The sequence below is a fragment of the Rhinolophus hipposideros genome (assembly GCF_964194185.1).
Source record: "Rhinolophus hipposideros genome assembly, chromosome: 1".
NCBI classification, from domain to species: Eukaryota; Metazoa; Chordata; class Mammalia; order Chiroptera; family Rhinolophidae; genus Rhinolophus; species Rhinolophus hipposideros.
In genome coordinates, this window is record NC_138047.1 from 70118668 (window position 1) to 70144456 (window position 25789).

The 25789-nt window shown below is 34.6% G+C and overlaps 1 protein-coding gene across 15 annotated transcripts in view; it reads left to right on the forward strand.

Annotated features, from left to right (window-relative positions):
• PDLIM5 (PDZ and LIM domain 5) overlaps positions 1-25789 on the forward strand; it is a 187662-nt gene that overhangs the window by 118968 nt on the left and 42905 nt on the right. For 4 of the 15 annotated variants that reach the window (XM_081048736.1, XM_081048737.1, XM_081048740.1 and 1 more), the window contains one exon: positions 251-2812. The exons of 7 other annotated variants lie outside the window; for them this stretch is intronic. In XM_081048736.1, coding sequence (XP_080904862.1) covers positions 251-344 — 94 coding nt within the window. In that variant the 3' untranslated portion in view covers positions 345-2812. Of the gene's footprint in view, positions 1-250; positions 2813-16900; positions 17018-18400; positions 18470-18904; positions 19046-20006; positions 20139-25789 lie in introns of those variants that run through there. 4 more of the 15 variants (XM_081048749.1, XM_081048748.1, XM_081048735.1 and 1 more) reach the window with 2 other exon arrangements.

Below are 25789 nucleotides of genomic sequence, written 5' to 3' on the forward strand. Positions count from 1 at the left end.
TATTTTGAGTATAAAAATTGATGTTTCCAGAAGGGCTCTATAGATTAATTTCGGTATTTCTAAAAGTGCTCTACCCTTAAAATCGTTTGCTATTAAATGAAACAGCTATGTGAAATTAAGCTTTAAAAGGCATGTTTTCTGCATGATGTACAAAGTGTAGAAGCTTTTTCTTTCTCTTTCTTATGACTCTTCTATCACTTTTCTTTTTTTCTTTTTTCTTTCTTTTTTCTTTTCTTTTTTATTTCCACAGGGAAAAGATACCCCTTCACGTCTTTAGTCCCAAATACACAAAATTACGTGACTGGCACCATGAAGTTTCAGCACGTGCTCTTAACGTACAGTGATTTATGAGCCTTGCCCCCTCAAGCAGCCAGCACATATCTTGTCCTTCATTTGTTCTTTTTTTTCCCAACTTCATAGCAAAATCTGTATTAAATTTGCCTTATGAAAAAATAGAACCTTTTCTATACTTTCCTAACCATTTCCTGCTGTTGTAAAAATGAGGAGGATGGACATGTTCTGTGCTAGTGGGTAGCTCACAAATGTTAAACCAAGAAAGTATGTTAAGGGACTAGATCTAGTCAGTGAATTTACATCTGTTTCCATTGTTATTAAGGTAGTAACCCTAGAAAAGGAATTTTTTTTTTGTAAGTTGAATTGGGTTGGTCATTTGAAGCAGAGGTAGATGAGCAAATAATGTTCTTGTCTAGTTTGGAAAATACATCCTTTATATGAATATATGTCAAGGGTATTTTTAAGTTCATTATTATGTCATTTTAAATTATTCTAAGTGGGTTGTAAATTATTCTAAGTAAGCAAATATGAAGAGGCAAGATAAAACAAGAAGACTTTATTAGGATAGAGTTTATTACTAATAAACTTTTAAAGCAGGGTATCTTTTAAAGCAGGTACTATTCAGGGTGGTAATATGAAGAGGAGGAAGCCCAGATTTGGCTCCTAAAAAAGGAAAGAAGAGAATTCTGTCCCTATTTGCAATGGGAAAATACAGTGTTCTTTTGGTTTGGTTAATTTAAAAAAACTCCTACTTTCTACCAAAGGAAATATTCCTAAGCATTAAGTAGTAAGATATAGGAAATACAGCTTTGTTTGTTCTAAATCAGAGGAAATGAACATAAATGGCAATATGAATGATTCTTTATGCAACATCATAGAAATATTTTACTTAGTGGTATAAACTTTTGTGTGTTGCTGCTTTTCCTAGGAAGCTCTGTTTTGGGCAATCCATGCAGGCTAAATATCTGACCAGAAATGCTTTCTGTCTTGTAATATAATGTATTATATATTAGATCTAAATGCAATAGTGAATGCATTTTGAAGTTTGGAAAAGTATTGTAATAAAGTTGCCTTTAACTTTGCTTTGTACTTGTTTTCTATTTCCTTGAAACCAGGAACAATGCCATCCAAGACTTCTTACAGTATTAGTTGGGTGAAATAAATGATTATGTTAACATTTCACTTGGAAAACATTTTTAATTTTGTAAGGTTGCTAAAACTTGAGTGTAGACTATGACAGAGGCCCAGATTCAATTTTATTCCTGAATTACTACGTTATTTAACATAACATCTTATGTTAGTAATATATAAAACACGCTAGACTATGGCACAACATAGAATTCGTTTTTGTGTGAAAATGATTACCAAAAGATATTGCTTGCATTCAGGGTTCTATTTTAAATTTTTTTTTTAAGTTTTCTTCACTTTAATGTTACCATAGATTAGGACAAGTGCCAGACAATTTAGAGGAAGTAATTAATTTCATTTAGGGATTGATTACTGTTTAAAATTTGGCATGCCAAATGCATTTAAAAAATAATTCTAGGATTTATTTATACCCATTTCGGTTACACTTCATAAGATCATAAGGTATCTTTCTTTCATAGCATCAGTTCTTCAGATACTGCTTGTAATTTTATGATCCCGATATCAGTCCCACTTACTACTGTATCTTTGGCCTCTAAGAAAATCTGCTTTCTTAGACCATGCTTTCCTGTACCTCATAATTCTTCACTGACCTCAAAAGGTGAATTTGGAAGACAATAGAATCAGATTCTCATGAAAATAAATGGTGTGGGTAGAGTAAACATGGTATTTTTCACCAAGACCCAAATTTCTAGAATAACTACAGAGCTGAGAGAAAGAACTAATAGAAAGGGAGTTTTAGGTAAATGAATTTTTTCCTAACAGAGACAAGAAAATGTGTAGAGAACTTTATAACTTGAAATAGGTGCAGATGAAAATAAAAATTTAATACCTTGCTGATTTCAAAGTTAAGTATTTAATGTATTGAAAGCATAGACTTAGATAAATGGAATGACCCATATTTGACTATAAGGGTAAATGTTTAGCCAGGATCACAAAGGACATTCCATTTGACCCTGTCAGAAGTTGAATTCCTGCGCTCAGTTAATCTCCTGGGGCATCTTATATTCCTAGCTTAAAAGCCAGCCAAAAATTATAAAAGCTTCTTGCAAAAATATTATTGTAAGTCTAGTGACCTAATTTATAGCTTGTTTTTGTTTGTCTCTCTTAACACAGACTTTCTTTATCATAAACTTGTTTTTAATGTAAAATTGGGAAGTTACTCCTAAAAATTTTTGACATTTTTTTCCTTAAAATGTTTTACCAGTCAGAAGATGGAATGTCTCCCACACAGTCAGTTTTGTTACCTCCAATAATATACTATTTGTGGAAATGACAATGTATTAATTTTGTAAATCATTATGTCCTTTAGGAGGATGCAGATAGAAATGCCTTAGTCTGTTTAATAAAGATGTTAATAGTTATGATAGAGAATAGCAGTCCCTTCTTTTATTCAAATTTATTCAGAAATATAGAATGGATTGATTTCCTCCAGACAAATAATTTTGCAGTTGTTATGTTTCTGATGTGTATTTAAATTCATATAAATCATAAAGACTCATTCACCACCTACATGCGTTCTTTCACACGAATAGTTATTGAATACATAAATGCCAGTGCTGGTAAGTGCTAGGGATTCAGTAGTGAATAATAGATACATATGTATACAAGATGATCTGAGATAATTGGGTTACCAAGATAAGAAAATAAGTTAACATAAAGGCAATTTGGCTTAGGCAGGGAGGTGATGCTTAGATTGTGTAGACCTCTGAGATCACCTTAGTGCTGTCACCTGAGAGAGGAAAGGGGATCAGTCATGTGATATATTGGGGTCAGTGTTCAAGTCAGAAAAAGAGTATGGAAACCCTGAGGTGGAAAAAGGAGCATAGCAAGCCCAGAACAGAAAAGACAGTATGAGAGGAAGCATGATATAAAAACAAGTATCTATGCCCATAGGCAAAGAACTTGTATCCCCATTAAAATCCCCATGGCATTTTAAATGGGAAGTTGTCTTATCATATCTAACTACTTTCAAATGAAATTAGAAAATGAAGAACCAAGCAGGTCAATCAGCTTGCTAAATAAAGTACGTAACTCACCTTGTTAGCATCAGCCCTGAGCAGTTAGCAGTTTAATGCTTTTCCCATTGTGACCCATTGAAGACCTAGAAAAAAAAGGCATTTAGTGCAGTATGTCGGTAACATACATCTAGGGAGCAGAATGTCCTGGAAAGCATACATAAAGCCATTCAGAAACAAAACTTTCATGGATAGGAATTTGACATATAATGCTCTATTCATAATTTAGTGATGAAATTGACACTTTAGTTCTCTTTACAAACCTGTCTAGAATTGTTTGGACTCATTCCTTTTGTTTATCCCATTAAAGAACATTCCTTAAACCAAGTAAGTATTCCCTTGCTTGTTCTTTCCAAAACAGGCATCAGCATTTTACTTTCTTCTTATTTTTTGTGTGTGGTTAGAGTAGTAAGAAACAGAATGATAAATTCTGGGTTTTAGACTCAGATTTGTAACTAAACTACGCTCTGCTTCTTTGAAGTATGAAGGTTCCACTTCTTTAAAGTATGAATTTAAATCAGTGGTGCACAGTGTGATCCTGCCCAGATACTCCTTCTGTAGAGGGCTTGATACCACTGCTACACGGGAGTGTAAGGGGGGAAGGTAGCCTCCAGTGGTCAGTGCCTTCACATAGCACCCCAGCCGCAGACACCCCCTCTTGCAAGACCACAGCCTTCGTGGTGTTCCAAAGCAGTGAACTGATTGGAGGGAGGAGGAGGTGAAAAGCCCGGTCGTTTCATCCCAGGTAGGGACAATTGGAAGGCCACTCTCAGTCCAGCACTGCTTTTCTTCTCCCTTCCGCAGCAGGCGTTGATCCTAGAGGCGCTTCCTAATAAGCACCCTCCACGCCAAACTCTGTCTTGGAGTCTTTCTTGAGAACCATAATCTTTTAGATCCTTATTGAGGCCTCACTTGCACAGGTTCAGTGTGATTCTTGTCTTCGTCTTATCATTCACTCTGTCTTTGTCACCTGTCCCTTCTTAAATCTTCGATCCAGATCACAGACACCGTCTAGGGAAATCATGAAAGTGAAAGATCAGGTAAGTCAGCCTGAAACGTGTATGGAAGTCAAAAGGAAGGAATGTTTATTTGTTGATTGCATCAGAAGCACCCTGGGAGTGCTAGGTAAATGGCTGGGTAAAAGTATTTAGAAATCAAATATGGTCAGGGCTATATGAATGAATCAATGGCATGAGAAGCTTTAAAATAGAAAATTCGGATGAACTCTGAGTAAATGTAATAAACACTTATAACTGGTAAGCAGCACTTAATAAAATACTATGATTTTGTATGTTACAGCTTTCCATATTCAGCATTTTGGAATCAAGTGTATTTGTCATTTAATCAGCCACTTAATAAATTTTATTTGAGCACCTGTGCTGTTTTCTTTACATCTTTAAAAGTTTACCTCTTGGTCTCTCCTGGGGGAAATGCTGCTGCTGCCTTCGGAAATGTACAGGGTGATAATACAGATATTACAAAGCCAGGAGGGCGCTACTGGGAGACTAAGGATGCTAAATGTAATGCTCTGAATAATTCCACAGATGGAAGCATCATCCCACCCCAAATGCCAGTGGTGTGCCACTGCGAATGACGCTGAGTGCAAATGCTCCCAAATAAGGTTTTCTTATTTCTTCCTAAAACTCCAACTATACAGTCTCACCCACAGTGCACCCCACAGCAGAAATAACCTTCTTACTTCTGAAGTAACAGAGTATATTATTCTTAACCGTCTTTGGCACCTCCTTTTCTAATATGTATTATGGAGATTTGTCTACATGTCCTAAATTTCCAATTAGGGTATGAGCTCTTGGAAGACAAGAGTCTTAGTATAATAATATACATTTGAAGGAAAAGGCAAACTAATAGGCGTGGTACTTCTTCCTGGATGCAACTATGGCTATGAAAGTAAAGATATGCATTCACTATATAAATCCATAGATAAATGGACATTTATTAGAAATGTATATATAAATATAACAAAAATATTAATATAGAAATATATAAAAATGCAAATTCACTTTGAAAGTGGGTGTTAGGTTTGTAAGATTCATCCCTGGTGAACTACTTCTTAAATTAGATATCCATTGCATCAGTCAGCTGAAAATGCCATAACAAGGCACTATAGACTTGGTGGCTTAAACAATAGAAATTTTCTCACAGTTCTAGAAACTATAAGTCCAAGATTAAGATACTAGCAGCTTCGGTTTCTAGTGAGGCCTCTCTCTCTGGCTTGTAGACGGCTACCTTCTCACTTGTCCTCACATGGCCTTTCTTCTGTGCACATGAGAAGAGAAAGAGCTCTGGTGTCTCTTCCTCTTCTTATAAGGACACCAATCTTATTGAATTAGGGGCCTACTGTTACGACCTCATTTAACCTTAATTACCTCCTTAAAGGCCGTCTCTCAAAATACTGTCACATTGGGGGTTAGGGCTTCAACATATGTATGAATGGGAAGCGGGTGGGGGTGGGGGGAAGGGATGGGCAAACAAGTCAGTCCAGCTGCCTTTCTGTACTAATACTCAATTTGAAAGATTAGTATCTAAGAAAAAGTTATTCTTAAATAGAATCACTGACTTGGACCTAGTTGGAAGTATTATCATTACCTCTGTCGTGGTGTCTTTTTTTTCTACTTTGGATGACAGGTATTTGTCTCCATGTGCTATATTCCTAACTAGAGTATAAGCTCTTTGAACACAAATGTTTTAGTATCTACTACTAATGGGAAGCTAGTAATGATGTGTAACTTACTGATACACAGAATTATGGACGCCATAGAAAATTTCATTAAAAGATAATTATTTTAAAAACGTATATACTTAACAACACATCATTGTTCCAGGCACCACACAATTTAAGTTAAATGGCGATTTTCTTGATATCACTGTTTTCAGAGCTTTTACTGCATAAAATATTGATCTAATAAACAATTGAAATTTTTTCATGTGAATTTTCTATATAAGTAAGTGTAAAGTAGGATCTTGGTTTAGCAAAAAGATGTATAAAATTATCATGATGAAAACATATTTTTTGTCAGTCTTTTATCTCTCTTGCTCAAGGAATGGCAGATTTTGATTTTTCACATATTATGATTAAGAATTAATAATACATGATACGGATTTAAAATACTCATCAAGAGAAGAGTGACTCCCTCTCCCTTTAGTAGGAAAACAATTAAAACTCCAGTCACCAGTTACATTACACAAAACTGAAGTGTAGTTTATGGGGAAAAATATCCTCTTATACACTGTCCCAAAGCACTAAATAATGTCTACATGATTTCTAATTGAAGTCATCAGAACAGATCTTAAGTTACTTCTTGAACAGAAACTTATCACCTTTGTACATTCATTGAAAACTTAGAAAGCAGAAACTACAACCATATTTCTAAACGTATGCTTTTTACAGAAAGTTTTTAAAAACACTTGAGCTTGTTCACAGATGCTCATACAACCCACATAAAATAGATGAATAAAGACAAACAGCTGATCTGTGCTGGGTCTTCATTATTGCTGTCTCACAAATATGCTGGACTCTGATTGCATATCTTATTAAGACACATGGCATTTGAGTAAATTACCCAAAACGACTATCCTTCAAAGGTATGCGAAGAAATCAGGAATCATTTCCTAGTCTCATATTCTTACATATTTTTAATAGGTGTAAAAAATTAACAACTGGATTGCCCCCAAAACACAGAACACCAAGGCTTCTGCAGCATAGTCTAATTTTTAAAAATAATAATGGCCTGAGACCCTCTTATCTGATACCCTCATACACATTCTTGAAAAGTATGTTCACCAACTGGAAAAAAACAAAAACAACACAAGTCAAAAAAGTGGGTGTATAACCAAGCCATAATTTTGCCTCTTGCCAAATGTAAAATAATTTTTAATTTACCTCCTTTCATTTTCTACTGGTGGATTATACCGTCCTGAGCAAATGCTGGTTTAGTGACTATAATGTAAAAGCCGCCATCTGTCGAACATAAGTAAGTACTACACTTCATACTATTGAGACTAATATGTACTGAAAAATTATTGAAGCAGGAAACCTAGTTCCTATCTACTCTATGCATTTTCACACAGAAATTGTTTAATTCTCTGTGTAATTATGTAAGTGCTTGTGGTACTTTTATCAAATTAAACTGGGAAGACGACCACTTATAAAGATATTTTTGATAAAAATCTTTTTTGTAATAATGCAAAAATTGACTTTCATAGTCCAGAATATGCACGAAGTTCTTTAGAAGTTTTATCAGACTAGTAACGCTTCTCTTATAATGCTGTTTGGATAAATTCTTCCCACTTCACCATGAGAGAGGTAAATTACACAACACATTTTATTGAATTAAACCAGAAAATAAAAGGAACTTCTTGACTGAAATTCAATATTGAAGACACCTTCTGCAGTTTCCTTTTTTTTAACTTCAAAAGAAATCACAACTTAACAAATTTAATTAGGAGCATTGATAATAGGCAATCTTCACCATGATGGAAGCTTAATTTTCTACATTCTGCCACTATTCAATTTCAGTCGCATTGAAAGTCTCAGAAGCCCATGTTTTTCTACTTTTATGTTGTGTGTTTATGATGGTGGTATGATTTTATAAAATAATTAAAATAATATATGACATCATATAGTATAAGACTTATGACAGGTATGGATATTTAGACATCTTAATTTTCCCTTTATTAGTCAAATTAAAGAACTATTGTCAAATCACATTAATCTTAAAAGCTTTCTGTCCAAGTCTCCACACTTGTGTTTCTGTTTTTATGTCTGTTAACAGGTCTATGTTGAGTGCTGCTTCTGTGTCCAACATTGTTGTAGATGTTCATTTCCCAGGTGCACCTAATTACTTCTCAAGAGTTTGTATTCATTTCTTTGAACAGAAGACTGTTAAAGCTAGGATGACACCTCTGCAATTTCTGAGTTGGTGGTACACATTTATATGGTCTTTTCATATGCTTTATTCTTTATCCTGATAATCTAGCAGTTCCTAAGAAGAAAAAAATGTTTGAGAAAATTTTGAAAGATTTTAATGGCTTTAATACTTGTATATCACTGGTTAGAAAATGGGTGAATTTCAGGTTTTAATAAAAAGAAGCAACAGTTTTAAACTTGGTACACTCAGATTTATCCTTTATTTATAGCACTGGAATCAAATGTCGTTAAAATCAGCAAATCTCTAGCAGTGGTTTTCGCAGAGACATTGAAGCAGTACCACATGCATGTTATAAAATGTACATCCACACATGCAACACATTTAAATGTGAAAAATAAAACAACCAGACAACAACAATTCAAGAAATAAAAAAGTGATGGTGTCAAGAGTTATTATGAAATGAATAAATGCTCATTGTTGAAAGATACAAAAAAAAGCAAACAAAAATCACCCGAACCCAGAGGTAAATACTCAAGTTTTGGTTTATTTACATTGTGGAGGGAATTGAAGGCCCAGGTAGTAAGTGCTCTTTTTCTCAGTGATCTATAGTCCCAGTATTTAGAGAATTTACCAATGAGATTTGCTAAGTAACATTGTGTGCACTTAGAAAAAATCCTGGCGGTTGGGAATGAAAACGGAAGACTGGAAACAGATAAATATAGTACTGATTTTCACAAAAGGAGAAGGTTAACTTCTAAATTATAAACTAGTTTGAACTTGAGGCCACCTGGAAAAAAAGTCCAGAAGGCATTCTTAAAATCATGGCTAGAGAGCACTCTAAGAAAAGGAGGACAGAATTGCCAAGACCCAGGATTAAGTTCTCCAAAAACAAATCACACCCAGCTTGACACATTTTGGATAGACTGGAGGAAATTTTAATGTTAACAGTCATAAAGAAAGACTCTTAAAATCCCAATGAATTTTAAAATGAAATGAAGCTAATGACTGTCAAGTTTTTTAGATTCATAATAGGTTGAAAGAGTGTAACCAAAGGCTACTGTTTATAAAGTATCAGTCAGTGACTTGAATGAGGACCTACACAGCTTGCTGCCTGCATGTGTGGGTATCATGAAGCAGGGAGAAATGGCATATATGTTCCCTAAGTAGGTCACCCTTCAGAAGTGTAGTGAAAGTCTAAGAAAATAGACCAAATATATTAGATTGATGCAAAAGTAATTGTGGTTTTTGCAATCGAATATAATAGCAAAACCCACAATTACTTTTGCACTGACTTAATAGTTTAAAAAAAGAAAGAAAAAAAAAATTTAATGTGGTTATGTGCAGTTTGGATCAAATCATTTTACTCTTGTTGGACATGATGGTGGTGGTAGGGATAAGGTTAGGAAAAACAAATACAGAAAAATTAGGGATTTTAGAAGATCCCCAATGAGTTAGTCATGTCATGTGGCTCCCAAAAATATAAGGCAAACAGTGGTTCTATTCTGCTCTAGTCAAATCTCACCTGGCATGTATTATGTTTAATCCTTGGCATTAATCTCCAATTACAGAGATAATCCCAAGAAAATCAACTGAAAAATCATAGGGCAATTAAGCTGTCTGTGGGTCATAGGCAGTTATATGAGTAATTGATGTTAGCTGATAATATGGGCTAGTTCCTTGACCTAAATCCACAGCTATGCCTTCTTCTTCCCCAAACATTCTCCCTTAGTCTCAGGCCTCCTAGATTAGCAGTGGTCTTTGCTTATGTTTATTATATAGTGTATATCATAAATCTAGTACTTAATTGTGTTATAGTTTGTATTTAGGGATTCAGATTCTTATCCCAAGTAAATAGGAAGCCAAATACAGGTATTTAATCGTGGAGTAACAGCTGATGTCTGTTTTTTAAAGATCACTCTGAATACTATGGAAAATTGATTGTAAGGGAGAAATAATGAAAGAAGGAGAGTAGTTATGTGTATTCCCTTAGTTCAGGCAAGAGAGGTTAGTGGCTTGGGCAATGGAGGTATGGGTTTGTATTTTAGAGGAATAACTAGCAGGAGTGTGGAAATATTAGAAGGATGGGATAGATAATGGAACATTGCTGAGTTGATGAATTTGGTAAGAATTCAGTTGGTAAGAGTCCATGAAATTGGTAAGTCAATTCGGTATAGTAAAAAGCTAATACAATCAAGAGGTAGAGGAGTGAGTGAGTTAGAATCAAAAAAGTTTCTTAAAATCCAGATTTTAGATGTGGCATACTTGTTGATAAGAAAGTAAAGGTTATGAACTCTGGAGTGCATGGCTGAGGTATTCTAGGCCTAATACTTCACCTTAGGAATTATCTTTGAAGTGAGGAAGTCAAAGAATTTGGCAGTTAGGTTATTCAGTGATTCAACATAACATTGAAGTCATCAGATTTGTTGGAATGGGGTAGAGGAAGGCAGTGAGCCAGCGGCTAAAGCAAACAGTGAGTGAGGCAGAAGCAAGACAGTACATGGGTGGGTAGTGAGTGGGACAGTCTGATGACACGAGCCTCAATGGATTTGGGACTTGGGAGGATCAAAGGTGACTGATGTCAGAAACAATAACGAGGAGGAATTTGCATCATCTGCAGGTTTATAAACATACGGGGTATGAAAGAAAAGGAACCCCTGTCTGAAGGGCCAGTAAGGAAGGAATGTAATGATGGAGGATATGTGAAGGTTGAGAAGTGAGAAGGATGGGCAATTGATCAGATTAGGGGATACATAGAACAGTAAAGAAATAAGAATCCAGGAGATGGGATGACCCAACGGGTTTGCACTTCTCATTGTGGTGGGTGAATAGGGATGGAAGTATGATGGATGGGGTTGATCGTCATGGTCTGTTACAGGAAAGTGGGCACTAGACTGTAAGTTCCATGAGTGCAGGAAATTAAAGTGGGCAATAGAACATGTGAGGATGCCTGGCAACTCAAATAATATTTTGTTGTTGACTGAATGAGTGAATGCAGCATGTGATTGAATGGAAAGCTCAAGATATATGATCCAGAATATTCAGCTAGAGAGTGTGTGGTCCTTGGCTTTTGTTCTCTAATGCTGGCAGGACACTCTCACTGGAGCGTGAGATGCTTTGGTGGCTTTGTCAAGACACCTGGCTTCTTCAGAGATTCACCATGGGTGTCTGTTGAACAGTAGGTATTTAGACATATTCATTTTTATTTTCAAATAGGTAACAGATTGACTCAGCACTATTTATTAAATAAGGTATCCTTTTATCCTGAATCTGAAAACATACCATTATCATATATAAATTCTTTTTGTAACATTAGGATTATGTTAATGCTACAAAATGGCAGATTTTTCCCCTTAGAAAAAGCTATTCCTAACTACTAGAAATCACTGAAATCATTGATAGGAATGATCCAGTGAAGAAACTGAGCATGCAAAGTGAGGGGAGCTAAGGTTAGTGATAAGTACCCCGCAAGTTACTGAGGGAGTCAGGCTTTTATCAGGGTCTTGTTCCACGTGATTTTTAAGTTGATATTATACCTTGAAAACCTCTATATTATATTAGTATTTTTATAGACACAGCATAATGTATACTCATTCTTTACCTGTTTTATCTTTAGACCCCATATTATATTTTCTCTAAAGAGATCAAGGGATAGTATAGATAACTAAAGAGTTCACATAATACTAAGATGGGACATTTAATATTGGTAAAATCATTAGGAAAAGCAATGGCAGAGAAATATGTACGAGTTAAGGCAGAGTTTGAGAGGTGTGAAGAAAATGGAATATATCAACAAAGAGCAAACTCTTACCCCAACACAATAAGTTCCAGCTTCTTAAGAATTCTTCCTTTTTCTTTTCCTCTTTTCCTTCAGTAAAGTGGAAAGCGCTACGAAAAATAATTTATTTGAGTCAGTCCTTTTTATTTGCTCTCCCAAAAAGGAAACCTCATTTTGGGTAGTATTTTCATGTTTGATAATTTACTTCGGAATCTTCTTTTGACCTCTGATAGTAAGTCCTTGCCACTCCCCTGTGTAAAGCAAGGATAACCCTACTTGCTGATTTTTAAAATTCGCTTCAAGATGCCATCCATAATCAGTGTAGAATTAGCAGGCTCAAATAATGTTTTTAGGGTGCTATAGAAACAAGAGCTATTGACATTAATCAATAAATTTAGCTTGTGATTAAGCGTGCCAGAAATTGCCAGCTGAGATTTAGTTGATTTAATTTTCCAGCAGGGAGATCATAGTTGCAAGTGAACACACTCTCCATATTTTATTGTCAGGAAGTCAGTGGAAGATGTTCATTTTTCCAGATGATGAGCAGTTTCTATGGCTAAGTAAATAGCTTTGCTATGCCATTGAACCCCAAAATGCAGAATGCAGCTATGATCCTGGTATATTCCACTCTGCTTAGCAATATTATGGGTGATTGATTGCTTTGTGGAAGAGAGAAAATGCAAAGGATAATTTATTGTCGTTTTCCTGCTTTACTTTCTATAAAATATATATCTTAAGGTTTCTGAATTTCTCATCTTACTGAAAACTTGCTGTGTAGGGACGTAGTAAGTCACTCTATTTGATTATTTTATGATATTTATATGGAGAATGAGGAGGCATTGACATTTTTAGTTAGAGACTTGATGTCTTTGTGCTGCAAAAGAAAGTTGCTGCTGTCTTTCCCAAATATTTTGAAGGTTAACCTTGGTGAAGAATTTATGCTTAAGCAGTTTGCATATCATTCCACCAAAATATGGATAAGCCATTGAAATTTGACTGATAAGAGGGCTTTGACATCCTGCAATCAGGAAAGGCCAGTGAAATCGTACCAATATACTCAAAGATGAGTATATAGGGCCTAGGCATAGAAGACGGGAACAAGAGTGGTCAGTTGGGTCATATTCAGAGACTGAATAAAATGAGGAATGGACACAAAAAGACAATACTGTAGGATTCCACCTATAAGGTATCTACAGTGGTCATATTCATAGAAACAAAGTAGAATGAATGGTGGTGACTAAGGGCAGGGGGAAGACAGAAACGACGAGTTGTTTAATGGATACACAGTTTCAGAAATGCAAGATGATAATGTTCTGGAGATCTGTCTCACAACACTGAATATACTGAACAGTACTGAACTCCATTTCAGAATGGTTAAGAAGGTACATTTTGTGTTGCGTATTTTTACCACAATAAAAAGAAAGTGAGGAATGCAAATTATCCGCTGAATTTAGCCAGAATATTGATTTTTTTGAGGTTGGGCATGAGGCCCACTTGAGGCGGTTGAAGTGACAGGCCAGTGAGAAAATGGAGGCCGCTTGAGGAAACTATTATTATTCACAGAGATTGGCTGCTAAGTGGAATAGGAAAATAGAAGGTGATGGTCCTTTTATGTTCTTGTTTTTAAGGGAAACTAACAATTTTGAATGGAGTTGCAAAGCATGCAGTGAAGAAGGAGAAATGGAAAATGCCAGGGAAGTAGAGATAGCCCAGTTGAAGTCCCTGAGAGAAAAGGAGGGGATGGAGTACACAGCATAAGGATGTTGCTGTTTGATAGTTGTCAGGACTAGGAGACAGAAAGAGAGTTTTGCTCGCTGGTCCTGCAGGGTCGGTAGGATGGTAAGTTAGTAAGATGGGCAACTTCATGACTGCTTTACCCAGACAGATTGCTAATGTGGGTCCCCACTGAAAAGCATAGAAAGACAGTGCAAAGATTATGCAGAGAAAGGCACAATTACAGAAAAAGATAATGTACCAATAGCTCTTTGTTCATTTTTCCTGAGAATAGCAAGCCAAAAGGCTGCAAGCCCAAGTCTCCAGACATATCCTGGAAGGAGAAAGCCTTCATTCCTCTCTGGTGAGAAACAAAAACTCACTTAAGTATCAGACAAAGCAAAATGTCTGGCTGTGGCAGAGGTGCTATTAATCAGAGTTTCTTCCGACCTTAAAAGGAGTAAATATTAGGGAATGACAGGATGAAAATAGATATTGATGTCTGTTCCATATTAAATGAAGTAGTTTAAGATTTTCTTAAACCTAGTATTTCTAGAGATCGGCTAAGCAAAGGAATAGGTAATACGTGTGTAACATATGGGAAACCTCCCAACTGCATTTATTTGGAAATTTGGAAAATCTGGCTTTCAAAGGTATTTCATGAGTTATATGAACTTTATTCTCAAGTGACACTCATTTTTCCAATCACCATAGCTCATGGAGGAGTTAGCAGACTCAACTTCAACTTCTTTTTTACCTGTCCTCATTGTATATTAATACGTAGACATTGCTAATTCTTTGTAACTGTATTTTCTTTTTTTCTAGAATATTGATAATTATTTATATTATAAAGGACATTTATAAAGGTATTTTTGGAGTGATCATTCTCCCTTCTTAGGCAGTGATACCTGTTCAACCTGAAGTACAAAAAGGTATTTTTGGAGTGATCATTCTCCCTTCTTAGGCAGTGATACCTGTTCAACCTGAAGTACAATAAAGTCTCTAGAAGGTACAAATGTCTTCTAAGAAATGTGTGTATATTGTGAGTGACTTCTGGATTTCAAAACAAATTTTTTTAATTATTTGATTCAACAAATACTTATTTGTTGTTTACTTAGTGGTAAGCACTTTGTTTGCATTTCATTCATACCAGTAAATATAATGGTCCTTCACCTAAGGGAGCTTCTAATTCAGTGAGGCAGTCCAGATTTAAACAGATAACCGCACAAATTGTATCATTACAATCATAACAAATTCCATGAAGAAAAAGTACAGGGTACGTTGAAGCATATGGCATGGACAACCTAAGGTGATTTGGGGAATGGGAGAGGCTTTCATGGGGTGGTGACACTTAAGCTGAGGCCAGAGGGAAACTTGGGAATTAGCCCAGTGAAGGTGTGACCAGAGGTGGGTGTTGAAAGTGAAAAGTAGTAGACTGTGCAGAGACCTTGAGGTGGGAAGAAGCTTGGCCTGTTTCAGGAAAAAACAAAGAGCGGTTGGACTGGAGCAAGGAAGGCAGAGGGAGAGGAAGAACACCGTGAGATACGGCTGGAGAATAGGTAGCCCCAGATCCCAGTTGTCTGCAGAGCTGTGCTCGGGGTCTAAGCAACAAACAGGATCAGATTTGTATTGTTAAAAGTTTACTCTAGTAGCTGCGTGGAGACGTTATTGTCTGGGACAGGGGACAGCAAACTTGTTCTGTAAAGATCCAGGTAGTAAATATATTTGGTTTTGTGAGCCATCTGGTCTGTCCCAGCTGCTCCACTCTGTATAATGTGAAAGTAGCTGTAGCCATATGCAAACGAATGAACCCTGCTATGTTTCATAGAAATGAAATTTGAATTGCATATAATTTTCATATGTCATGAAATATTCTTTTTCTTTTCACTTTTTAAAAATCATTTTAAAAATACGAAAACCATATTTTCTGGGGCCATACAAATCCATCTTAGTTCCCAGGCCATCCAAAGACAGGTGGCAGGCTGCATTTGACATGAGAGTCAGGTTTGCTGACCCCTGTTCTAGGACTTAACATTTCTTATCCTTGTAACTTTTTCTTTTCAACCTCTTCAGTCACATATTAGTTCTGTCGTAATGTTTTTCTTAAGTTGTCTACATTTTTTCCAACGTTCTGGTGAGGGTATGACCAATTTTATATAAAAAATGGGAATATAACCTCTCCTTTTCTATTTCTTTATCTTAATGTTACATTTTATATTTGCAAATCAGTATAACATGACTGACACATTCTATTTTTTTATCCACTGTCCTTTTTTGAAAATGGTTAATTTTGTTTTTCCTGTTAATTTTTTTCTTCCCAAAATGATATACTTGGTGCTTTCTTCTTTTAAACCTCACACTGAGTTTTTCATCTCTACCTGGTAATAGTTCTTCTAAAATTTAATTCTGGTATTCAAGAGAAAAAATGGTACAGATATCAGAAAAACAAAGTAAAAAAATTATCAAACAAAGTAACACAACTGCAGGCAAACATTTGTTGTGTGGCTGGATAAAATACTTTATTTATTACATCAAGATAAACAACATCCAAATAATTTCAGATCTGCAAACACAACATTCTGATTTGAAAGGAAATTCCTAGGTGCTTTTTTAGTATCTTATGCAGGCAGCTGCCGCACAAGATGCTGGAAAGCATTATGTAGTATAAATAGTACAGACAGACCTGGTTCAAATTCCATTGGACCCTTAAGGTATAGGATATTGGACGACTTAATTTCTTGGAGCCTACATCTCCCTGAAGCATGTAAAATACATAGTGTATGGAAATTCCCATCCACCTTTCTTCCCCGGAAAGCATAATCTTTTATCATACGGAAGTAGTAGCCATGTTTAAAAATTGGAGGGTAAAAACAGCCCATATTTGGTGGTGGTGAGGATGTTGGTTTGGGTTTTAACCTTACACAGGTATGAAGTAAAAAGAAAAAAACAAACACTAGCTGTACAAATGAAAGCAGTGTGCATTTAAAAGGTAATGAACATGATAAATGTCTGTACTTTTCATTAATATTTCCTTTGCCTTGTTTATTTTACTTCTGCAAACTTAGGTTTGACAGTTCTCTGGAAGACCTACCTAAGAGTGGACCCCACCCACCTGCAACTCCTCAGGTTTTACATATTGGTAGCCAAGTAGGCACACTTTCTAAAGTAACTACATATTCTAGGTAGAGTTTTGCCTTTTTGGTATGTCTAAATGTTAATGCTGGTGGTGCAATGAAATACTAAAACTGACTAAAAAGGAAAAAGTAATCCTAGATTACAGAACTGACATCATTAATATGGAGACAAGAAAGCTTGGCACGCGGTCTTGGAACACCGCTTGACACCGCTTTTTATATTTTTCACTTTTTGTTTAGATTCTAGTTCTAATGTAGAGTTAGGAAATCTGTGCCTTTTATTTATTCAGTGATTTGGAAAGTCAGCTTTCTTGAGTTTGTCATAGGTCTACTAATTAAAGCATTCAACTCTGAAAAAGGAGTTAAAAAAATAACACACATTGATCATATGTTCCAGGTGTCCAGACATATTCTAAAGGTTCAGGCTAATTCTTCTTGTAAGAGTTTGTTGGGACTCTGCTGATATCAAATCCTTTTACGTTACTATTTGTGAAACAAGATGATGAAAGAAATTCATTACAGTTTCCTTTTCTTCATAAAGGAGAAGGATAATTTAGCTGATTGATTTTTTTATAGACTTAAGTTCCTGGTTATTATTTGCCATTGCTTCCCCCAAATGGTAGCCATTGCCTCAAAGGTGCAGAGTAACTGAGAGGTTGTATCACCAACAGTTGAATCACTTGGTCACTTAATTCTTCCACTTTGCATGACTCTCATATCACCCTGCTCTGCCACTGATAGCATCTTTCTTTCCTCTTTCCAACCCCAATTTTTTTCTTTCTTAGCCATTCACAACAATTGTTAAAGCATAGCCATACATTTCAATTAAATGATAGACTTGCAAAAAAAAATTATACTTAATTCTGTATAATTTTTTTAAATTATTACCACCCTTTCTTTGATTTGCCTTCTACTGGTTTGAAAAGTTATAGCTAACAGAACTAGGATTAATGGAGTATCAAATTTTTCTGCAGGGAGAAGAGACTTTTGTGAACCCTCACAGTTTTAGACATCGGAGCTCTCATTAACCTGGGGTGAATTTGGCACCTGATTACTTTAAGTTGGAAGTGGCCACTGTCACAAAATTTGGAAAAGTGATCATAGTATAGAGAGGTCCTAACTTGTGCCCATAAATGAAGAAGAGTGACCACAGGTTTCACACTGTGCATTTTAGACTTTCTTTTTCCTGAAGAAAAAAATTTTCAATTCCAATTCGATAACCAATTTGGAAATCTGATTACACTCCTAATGATGGAATGTTAATTCCTGTCTATGTGTTAGACTATTTTAAAAGACCAAAAGAAAATAATTATTATTTTCAGTAATTAGTGTTCTGAAGATAACATTTCATACCAGCATTTTTGCATCTTGACAGAGCTAACTGAAAATAGAAATTTGTTCATATTAATATGTATTGCTGCTTCTGAACAGGCAGCCGATTGTACCTGCTTCTCCTGAAAACATTAAAATGTCAGGCTCTGGGAGTATATCATCTCTAAGGTAAAACCCTTTATATAGAGACATTTTGGAAAAACTCAGCATAACCTTCCTTCTTTCTCTGCTTATAGAAATTCAAACTTCATGTTTAGGTTTATTTTCTACTTAGTTGTTAACAAATCAGTCTTCAAATGTCTATTGTTGTATGATAGTGATTTAATGTAAATAGGATTAGAGACAGTGAACTTAAACACATTAAAAAATATTTGTATCTCAAAAACCATTTGCAAGGATTATATATCAAATTTTAATTTCTAAGAAAAATCATAGCAACAGTAAATAAATGACCTCAACTTCTGTTGCACTTGCGACATGTCACACCGGTATAATGTCTCAGTATCAATATAGGATGATTGCTGTTTTATCTGTATTATACTACCTCTTCTCACTTTCCTTTTTGTTCCTCTCTGTTTTTCTTTCCCTACCTATCAACTTAAGCAGCTCCACAAGAAATGTGGTGACAAGTTCTTTGGAAGGTTTTCGAAACTTTTCTACCTTCTCTTCTCCTGCTAGATACAGTGCTGCAGTTCTGAGCAGTGCAGCTGCCACTGTGTCTGCTGTTATTGCTGCAAAAACCAGGTAGCACCGCATGTACAATGTGTGTCTGATGTGATCCCAGCACTTCTCTGTCTTACAAGTCCCCTTAAAGAAAACACCTATTTGAAACAATCACAGCTCTGTTAGGGAATCTTAATCATATTGCGGACATTTTATCGAGGTTGTAGATATACAGAGAGTGCTACAAAAATGTATACACATTTTAAGAAAGGAAAAAACTGTAGTAATATATGAGTATACTGATAACAAACGATGAATACAAGTCACATTTGACTTCTGCAATTAAAAGAGGTGCTCAAAGTGGTTGGTTACCAGACACTTCTGATTACATTGAACTACTGCTTGAGCAATGTTAACCAAAGTGTATACAGTTTTTTGGCACCCCTGATATATCCCACAAGGTTTATTACTGATTTTGTTTTAAATCACCCTTTTATCTCTCATGACTACCATTTATCTATGATACTTTCAGTTCAGTGGGTTATTGCATGTTGTGTGCCTGTTGACTTTTGGGGGTTTATAATTTTTAGTTTTTATATCAAACAATTAAATATGTATAGGTATTTTAAGTTTTTATTGGTTTTATCTTCTCCCACAAACTGATTGTATTTGAAGGTGATCTAATACCTCACTATTCTCTGCAATAACCCTTCCTCCCAGTAAAAGAATAAAAGCTTTTATTTTTGTGGGTTTTTGTTTATGCATAATTTCTAGCAGTCTTTTGCAGCTTTATTTGTTTTCTAAAAGTTTACATTGATCAATTTTGGTGAAAATGTAGTCAATTTTATATTAATGAGTAAAATAATATAGTAGGCTCTTAGCCCTTCTTTTCATCCTCTTTCTATTTAGTTCTGTCTTTCAGTTTTTCTGTTTCTATCTCTTCTACTCTGTGAAAATGTTTCAAATCACAAACTGTAAAAACTACTTTCTATTATTGGTAGTGTGATTTTTCAACTTAAAACTCTTTCTAAATGCTCACCAGGCTCTCCAGTCCTGAAAAATATCACTCACTCCTGGATGCACTTTGCATCAGCCCTGTTTCCAAGCCTTTAACTTTTTCATACCTCCAGTCCTCGAGGAAATCAACTGGCTCTATTCATGTTAAGAAAACAAGGTACTGTGGGAGCAGATGTCACAAGCTGTGGTTTGCTGTAAAAGATAATGCTTTCTGTACATTTCTCCACCATATTAACAGGCTGGATGAGCAAATCCTAGAGCTGATTTGTGTCCAGTTTTAAAGTAACTGTAATTTCAATGCTTTACTAATGCACAAGAACGTTACTTTGTATGATTATGAACTTGCCCTTTAACCCTTTGTGACATCTTTTATTAGCACACTTGATGTTTGGTATGAAATTATGAGTAATTATGCAAGTGCTTACATTACAACAGAACCGTGTCTTATATTGCAGGGATGTAGCTATACAAGAATAGTCAAATGTTTAGTAAGATATACCTCTATGCCTTTTGAAAAAATGAAAAAGTATAATAAAATAGTTGGTTTTGTTTAGCTACTGTCTTAGAGTTCTCAAATCTGAAGGTTTTGTTTGAGCCATATCTGGGAAATACTGAAACACAAAACTTAATTTTTCTCCTAAACTTAATAATTATGCCAAAAATTATTAAGTATAATATAAAGAATCAATATATCCCAAGTGTTTATTACTAAAGGTATAATCTTAATTAAATAACTGTATAAAATGATTTCTGACAACATAAAATTAATGGTAGAGTGTACAATGTACAACTCTGACTATAATTAGAAAAAGCCTGATATGACATAGGCTATCTGTCGATCACTCATTCGTATCCTACCCCCTGTTATGGAGGTTTTCAATATACTTAATTCTAATTCCGGGTAACTTTTAAGGTGTTTCAACAGAGGGAGCTTTTGCTCTAAGAAAAAATATATGAAATTATTTTCATTTGTGGAGTTGTGAGTGTTAAATGAGCAGAAATCTTTGTCGGCAAAGTCTATGCAGTGACAGGTTACTGACCACACTTGGAATAAAAGGTCTCTTTGAGGACGTAATGGAATGCTCTAGATATTCTCTCCAGAAAAGAACCTGGTGCTTTCTTTTTTTTGTTTTTAAACTAAATGGCCAGTTTTTTTTTTGTTTGTTTTTTTTTAACTAAATAGTATGTTTTGATTAACAACAAATGGGGATGGGATGGGGAAAATACTGGTTTTGTGAAAATATCCTTTTTCTCCATTAGTGGCTCAGCTCTTGTCTTTCTGTTCTAGTAAGCTATTTTGCTTTCACTGTTTAATAAACAAACAAAAACTAAAAATTCTTGGATACCTGATACACACACACACACACACACATAATAGAGAGAGAGAGAAAGAGAGAGATGATGTATTAAAGAATTGTACACCTGAAATCTATGTAACTTTACTAACAATTGTCACCCCAATAAACTTAATTAAATAAAAAAATTCTTGCATACCTTGTTCGATAGAAGAATTTTAAGGTTTTTTATTTATCACTAAAACCAAGGACAGTTTTATAACGTTTTTTGTGTGTCGCTGTCACATGTAAGACAATCTGTCTTTATGCAGGGATAAATTACTCTAAAATAAATGAATCCTAGATACTTTTCCCTTCAAGTCAAGTGTCATGTTTAAAACAAAACAAAACAAAACAGAAAACGGTGTGCGTGCATTTATGGACTGACTGAAACTCCCCACGGATTCACTTCTACAGCAAGTATTAGTCGTCATTATCACTGCTTTTTATTAACAGCAATTTGCACAAACTAAATATATTTTGGTATTTGGGAAAAGGAAATGGTTCTTGACAGGGTAAGGCAGTTGGCATCCTGGAAAGCAGGAACACAGGGTTTCCTGAGGATACCTTTCTAACTCAGAAGGGAACCAAAAAGAACAGTTGGGTTAGTGTTGGAGATATTTTTGTCTTTCATGGTTGCTTTTGTATGGCAGTAATCTTGACATTATAATAAAGTATAATACCAAACTTGTTTCTTTCCATCATAGTATATTTAGAGTTTTGACTTTTGGTGCAAAAAGTCTTAAGTTAAACAATTTTGCTTAAGAAAATACATTTTAAAATTTTGTAAACACACATTTCTGGAAGGAGGGAGACTCATGATTCCTCTCTATGTCTAGGTCCTTTTGTAGAGTTCTGACAGAGAATTGTATTAAAATAAAAAGTTGCTTGTAATTATAACCCTTTCAGAAATACTTCTCTCCTACCACTCCAGAGTCTTTGTGTTAGTATATCAATTTTAATAAGACTTTACGTAAAACTTTAATTTAAACATTATTAAACCTGTGATATGTAGTTGGCTTTTTAAAATTTTAAACATGTATTTAGAATAAAAGTTACCTCAGGAGTATTCTCTTCAAACAGAATTTTTCCTTTGGAAATAGATTTAGAATTTTCAACTGTTTTCAATCTGCAGCTTAAATTTATTTATTGTAATAGTTAAACAAATGTGGGGGAGGAACGTAAACTCAAGATAAGTCAGGTTGCTGACACAAAGTAAACTTTTCTTCCTTTTTCTTTTTTCCTGATTAGCTCAGTTTTGAAAAGAAATCTTTGCTCTATTAGTGTATTTTCAATTTTCAAAATATGAAACAAAATCTTTCGTATTTTGGATACGGAAGCCATTTGAATTTGACATATCATTTCAGTACTTGTTTATATGGTAGACTACTAAAAATGACCATATTTGATTCTTAGAGTCTGTGATATTAGCCCAGGGTATTTATGAATTTACTGTAGTTTTCTCATTAGAATCTTTTAGAAAGCATTTTAATTTTGATTAGAATTTAGGTATACCTTAAACAATTTAAATTTGGAAAAAATATGTGTGAGTCATGATTTCAGAAATAAGGTACCAATCTAATTTAAGTAATCATGCCATGTTAATAAGTGAGCCATTAATATAAAATATTTTGCTGTTTTTGATTATTGATAGTATTTTCAAATATGAAATAATATGGACAAAGACTTTATTAATTCTTTAATCTTTAGTACCTGTTACCTAATGTTTATGTATTTTCTTTAAATGGTAGTTAATAGTTAAAAATTAGGGAAAAAAGACATATTTTTAGAGATCTGGGCATCATATATTCAGATGTATGATTGTCTAGATTAATAATTTTCAATTACTACATTAAATGTTTTAAGTAGATAGAGATGTTTCCCCACGGAATATTGAACTCTGATGATCAATCCTGAATTTAAAAATAAAGGGAACAACTTTCTTGCCTATAACTTGGATTTTTAATAAGCTATTTATAATTTACTGAACACCCTTTGTATCTAAAGAATACCATTTAAGATTTAAATCTTAGGCCTTTGGGGAGAATACATGTGCAAGGCTATGTACAAAGGATACAATAAAAAATGCAAACTTTTCTTGAGCTTATGAGATACTTATTCCATGGGAATTTTAAGAAATATTGTGTTTTATTTACAATTGAATTGAGGAAGCAAGCTTTTTAGTTTTAAAATCCAAGAAAACTACCCACAAATTACATTCAGAAGTAAAATTATTAGTACAGAGACGAGGTGTTTATTTAACAAATGCACTTATTGCTAGGTATGTGAACTAGATGTAACACAATGTATTGTTTTCTGAGCATAAACCTGAGCTAAGCTAAGTACTTTACCTCATTGTATTTCATTTAATCCTAACATAATCTTGGAATAAAGTAGTATTTTTATCTTACTTTACAGATGAGGAAACTTATCAAGTTTAAGTAACATTCCCAAGGTCATAGTAAAGGCCCAAATATTAGATAGTATACAACGTAGTGAAGGAAACTATATACATAAAGAAGTTACTATTAATTAAATCAAAAAACCCTGGCTACTACAAATCAAAAGCTAGCTATATATGCCATGCAGTTAGTATGTGCCATGAATTCAAGGAGTGACTACTTCTAGAAGATTGAGTGATTAAATAAAATAACGTTAATTGTATAGCATGATGGATATTATTGTTATTGCAAATTATTAATTATGGATAGGATTGGATCAGTGCAGATGGCGAGTGGCGGGAAGTGGCTTCTATGTAGAGCCTGGAAAAAAAATGGAGAATTGTGGACAGAGAGGAAACATGGTCAGAACACAGTTGATTGTAGCTATATCTTAGGAGGCTTTAAATGTCTTGAAGTGTAACTTAGCCATCCACCCTCTAAATGGTTAAATTTGTTATATAGCATTTTCATCCTCTAATTAAGAACCTTCTGGAGACAGGCCCCTTCAAGAAAGGCAAGATTCGGAAACAGGTTTTTTTTCTTTGGGTGATTTTTCATATTAGGTACTTCTTTTTATTGAACCACATTTATCTCACTGTAGATTCCATTCAACTTTAGGCAAACAGTATGTAGCCGTATTGAGTGAAATTTACTGTCACATATTTGATGATTGCTTTTGTGCTTCTCCTGAGTTTTTTTCATATCCTGGGCCCATATTACCAGTTCCTTCAGCCAAATTTCATTAGGCTTAGCATTGATTTCCTATCATCCTGGTCACTTTCTTCCAAGTAAATCTGTCTGTGGCGACTCCCCTAGAATTAAATTTAAATTCTTTCAGGTATTGAAACATTAAATGATGATTTGGGTTTTGTTATTACCAGATTGTATTTGAGTTTCACCTGTAACTTCTAGTATTGCTTGGTCATAAATTTTCTCCTCAGAACTGTCACTATATGATTATTATTTTTTTCAAATTCACATGAATGATTAACCCTAGAATTAAAATGACCTGTACTTATGTATTACTTTAAAATACCATTTATTCATAATGTGTAAAAATATTGAAAATAAGTCTTATTGTTTGAATACATTAATTATCCTTTTTATGTGTCAGGTTGATATTCTGTGCCTTAGCGTATGCTAAGCAGCTTTGTACATATTTATCTTATTTAAGCCTCATGAAGTTCTTATGAACAAAGTATTATGCCCATGTAAAGTTTAGGTAAGTAACTGAGGCTTAGTGAAATAAATAATTTGTTCATCATAAAACTTTTCAAAGGTGCTCATAATCACGAAATTGTAATGCCTAAACTGTTTCCATTAATATCTGTTGTGTCATCTTGATTGATAATTGTGTCCAGCATTGTCCTTAAGTAAGCAGTCTTTCACTTTCCGTTCATTATAAAAATTATTAAAGTGCTTAACTTTTTCATGATATAATATGTTTTAACATCAAATAGGTCTTAGTTTTTCATTAAACTGATTAGAAATGATAAAAGAAAGTGATAGCTCTCTTACGCTTGAATTTGAGAGAACCATAATAGGGAACGATATTTCAAGAAAGTTAAAACAGCTCCAGTATGAGTTTTCAAAACAGTGTAGTATTGGAGGTGCCAAGACTTTCCCCAGGTGTAATGATTCATTCACTAGAGTTAGATATAGTTGTACACATGTCTAAGATTTATCACAGTGAAAGACTGCAAAGCATCAAATCTGGAAGAAATGAGACGTTTCCAAAATCCTTCCAGTGATTCACACGGGATGTGCTTGATTCCTATAACAATGAGTTTTGACAAAATGTGCAAAGTGCTGTCTACTAGAGAAGCTCCTTAGAAACTGAGGACCCAAGATAAGGGTCCTCAGTTGTTACCGGGGCTTCTTAGTAGGCACGCTGTGCCTGGTTCACACTGAAATTCCAGACTTTCAGAAGGAAGGCAGGTGTTTAGCATAAACTGTGTTGTTTACATAGTGTAGGCACAGTAAGCCACTCTTAGCTTTTAAAGAGAGTTTTACAGTGACCTAGGGAACTGTTT